General features: G+C 42.0%; 1 protein-coding gene across 1 annotated transcript; it reads left to right on the plus strand.

Moving 5' to 3' along the window:
• Positions 1-59: 59 nt before the first annotated feature.
• Positions 60-3690, plus strand: LOC104403006 (glutathione S-transferase omega-1-like; the record flags this gene model as incomplete). Its single annotated transcript, XM_010011033.1, has 3 exons — positions 60-211; positions 2097-2319; positions 3589-3690. Coding segments are annotated over exons 1-3 (477 nt in total), but the record flags the coding sequence as incomplete, so codon positions are not given.
• Positions 3691-3978: the final 288 nt, after the last annotated feature.

Raw genomic sequence — 3978 nt, forward strand, 5'->3', positions numbered from 1 at the left:
CGGGCTGTCGGGGTTCGCAGGGGACGGTTCGAGCTTCCCTTCTTACCTGGGCATCCCGAATGACTCTTAACATCCCTGAAAACAATAACTGGGAAGAGGTTTCCGTGGGTGATTTTGCCATAAAGCTGGAACTTCTTGATTTGGGGAGTGGTGTCTTGCGGAAGTGGGAAATCAGAAGGCTGCTAGGAATTCAGTTATGTAAAGGCCTAATGTAAATCTGTAGGGAGGAACCCCAAGCTGATTCTTCTTTTTTTCCTCATTTGTCATCCTGAATGTTTGCAGTAATAACATAGGAGCTTGTTGTTGGTAAACATGAGTAGAGCCTTAAAGTACGTTACTTGATTTTGATGTAAGCTGCAGTGAAAACTCTGGGAGATGCGAACGCCATGGTGAGTGAGCGGCCTCTTTAAAAGGTACACTGTTTTCCTGTAACATCTCCTTCCTGTGCTGTGCTAAGTTAATGGACTTGACAACTTGTGTTCGTTTCTTTCTCAGGATAGCCATGTCATTTCAGTGTTTTTAAGTGGGGTTTAGTGTTTTGCTCAGTTTACGGTTTCAAAGTAGTGGGGTTTTCCACCTTTTTATGATTGCCACCGAGTCCCAGGCCTGCCAAAGGTTTGATAACAGGGCTGGGGGTTCATGTTAGCAGAGTGACTGCTTACCGTCCAGTTCTCCTGATAACTAACAAACCAACTAAACTCTCATCTTGTTTTTCTTTTTTCTTGGGTCTTTCTTTGAAAGAATAGGTGTGTTAAAACTTTCAGGTCAATTTAATTCTGCCTTGATTTAGCATTAAAACTTCCATGTCAGTTTAGTTCTGTCTTCATTTAGTGTCTTTGGATTGATTTCAGAACTGGGAGGTTTGTTTTAGTATAGTGATTTTGGAGGGCTTTTATGGCTACCTAAATGTGGTAGTTGCCTTCTGGTAACCTTTCAGTTGTTTTGCAGGTTCATTTGTGTTAGGCAGACCTTAGCAGTATCTATCTGCATTTACCTTAAACACCTGCTCTATGTGAGGCCATAGGTGGGGACAGGAAGTAGGTAGGATGCTCTCCTGATCTGCTCTTTGGTGTAAGGTCAGATTAAAATTCAGCTGCAGTTCTCAATTGGAGTGTAGTTTACTTGTGCTTCTTTCACAGAATACCCCTAACCTGCATGTGAAGGTTTGCTGTATTCTGCGCTTGAGCTTTGTTTTTGGTGGCTGCAAGGGCTGCCTCTGTTGTGTGCTTCCAGACTGTTCGTGTGTTCTTTACTAGTTTAATAAACAACATTCTAAGTCAGTGCTGGTTATTCTTCAGTGAAGTGCCGCTCTCCTCTGGCAGTATTTGTGCATGTTAGATGGTGTTAAAGGCATTTCTTTGCCCTGGGTTTCCCACAGCAGAGGGTCAGATGTCTGACTCCAGGAAAACAGATAATTTGAGTGGTACAGCAATAGGGACAGCTTGAGCTGGGTGCCTTTGGAGACAGACCAGGACAAAGAAACCCCTAGGCTTTTGTACCTTTTCAAACTCTGCACTTACTCTTAGCATGTTCTTCATGCACCTTGCACAGACCTCTTGGTTCAGTGGTGATTTTTGCTCTGAGGTCTTGTTCCTAATTGGATTCTTTCTCTGGGTCCAGGTAGGCCATTAACTGGATAAATTGCAGCTTCCGCTTTCAGTTGTGGCTTCCTTATCTTAGTTTGCACTGGTCGCAGGGCCTCCCTTCACGGAACTAAGCAATAGTCCAAGATAAGTTCAACTTTTCTAGGTCACAGGTGGCAGCCTAAGGCTTCAGCAACTTTAGCTAATCGTGCTAAGCAAAACTGCTCAGACAAAATAAGAGTTAAAAGAATTCAGCTAACTGAACTTAATTTATAGCAATGGTTAGTCTTGCAAAGGACTTCAGGGAAGACAAGGAAGAGTTTAGTGGTGGACTTGGCAGTCCTGGATGAACAGTTGGGCTTGATGATCTTGGAGGTCTTTTTAACCTAGTTGATTCTATGTTTCAGCCTCTCAGGTACTGTAGCTGTTGAGGTGTAATGACTGCATTTCATCATGGTATGGAGTGGACTGTAGCAGAACTGAGGCTGGGTCTTGTTTCTTTTGCTCTTTTAGCCATGAAGTAATCAACATCAATCTGAAGAACAAACCTGACTGGTTCTTTGAGAAGAACCCCTTTGGGCTGGTTCCTGTTCTGGAGACCAGCAAGGGCCAGCTGATCTATGAGTCCCCAATCACTTGTGAATATTTGGATGAAGCATTTCCGGGGAGGAAGTTGATGCCTTCAGACCCATATGAGCGAGCCTTTCAGAAGATGCTCTTGGAACACTTCTCAAAGGTACTGTAGAATCAGTGTGGGATCTTGTTTCTTACTTTACCTTAGCACCAAAACCTGCAGTTCTGTTGCCAGTGCTGCTTTCATTCTTTAAGGCAGGTGTTGTACCTGGGAGGAGTTATCTGGGGTCCCTTGCTGTGAGCACATACAAACCACTGCATGTCTGAATTGCTTCTAGTGTTTGTGTGTAGGGATGGATGCAGGAAGACAGCCAAGCTAGTGAAAGTGTATATGACTGAGGCAGGATTTTGAGCATCCCACGATAGAGCAAAGGTTATTAGACCAAACCAGCCGAATGCTTGAGACCTGGTTAGTAACAACTGCTGTATTTTAATCTGAGTCTTTCTGTAGGAAGTACTGTATGAATGTGGAATGCAAAAAATGCCTGACTGAGAGAGCCTACAACCATGGATGAGAGGTAGCTGTAGACATGGGACATGTATAAGGTTTTGGCTCTCTGGGGGTTGGCAGAGAGCACTGTGACTGACTCGAAGTAACCTGTGTAAGCACGTGCTTTGAAGAGTCTAGGAAGTGAAAGAAGTCTGTTTGGATATGAGGCAGAAGAGGGGAGAGGAAGCAACAGAAGATGCAAAGAGATGTGGACGAAGAAGAGGGTTAGAAAGGAAGATGTATTTACAACAGGCCTTTCTGAATAGGCATGATAGGAAGATGGTCACAGGGAAGCATATTGCAAGAAACAAAACATGCACTGAATGTTGGTTGTAGGAATGACAAGATCTTAGAAAAATGGTTTTCTGACTTTTGAAGACTATATTTTATTGAAGCTTGGCCACTGGACAACTTTCTGGTACTGTATGCTAGTTTCTCTTCCAATTACTAAATCAGAAAATGCACAGGTTTGTAGGAGCCTGCATATTCTGGGCTGCATGTCTCTTTCTTAAAGTACCTTAAATGTGGATAATAAAAGTGCATTTGGAATTCAGAAATGTGTAACTGGGAAAAAAGCACCTTGGTAGCTTTTTTGTTATTTTGTAGTACTGTGTGCAAATGGGAAACATGCCATTCTTTTCATTGTTCTCTTATTACAAGACTAACATTCGTTAGTATTTTGCATTCATTCTTTCTTTAAGACTCTGCTTATCTTTTCTGAAGTATGAAAGGTTTTATTAATGGACTTTATTTAACTCTTTAAAGTTAAATCTTTAGGATTTAACTTGAATCTAAGATCGTACCATTTAACTTAAGGTCTGAGTGACTTGCTTGTATTATTGTAATAGGAACATTAAAGACTTTATACTTTCCTTTGTTTAGATAACATCATTGGTCTTCAAGTATTTTGTGGCAGTCAAAGATGGACAGGACACCACGGAACTGAAAGCAGAGATTGCTGAAAAGTTTGGCAAATTTGAAGAGGTAAGAGTATTCCATGGTCAATGAGCAGGTTGCCGGTCATTGTATGATCCCATTTTTCTTTCATGGTGTGGCCTTTGGAGCTAGACCTCTTCTCACTTAGTTGGTAGTTACAGCAATAAATAATCTTTCAATTTACACTCCCCAGCCTAGGATGCACAACAGTACTGTTAGAGAAAATTCCAAGTAGCTAAACTAAACTTCCTATGTATGGTGATGGCTCTGTGGACTTGTGGATTCTTTCTGAATTCTGGCTCCTGCTGTTGTCTTGGGTATCATAGAATCACAGAA

This window comes from Nestor notabilis, unplaced genomic scaffold, assembly GCF_000696875.1.
Source record: "Nestor notabilis isolate BGI_N333 unplaced genomic scaffold, ASM69687v1 Scaffold34513, whole genome shotgun sequence".
NCBI classification, from domain to species: Eukaryota; Metazoa; Chordata; class Aves; order Psittaciformes; family Psittacidae; genus Nestor; species Nestor notabilis.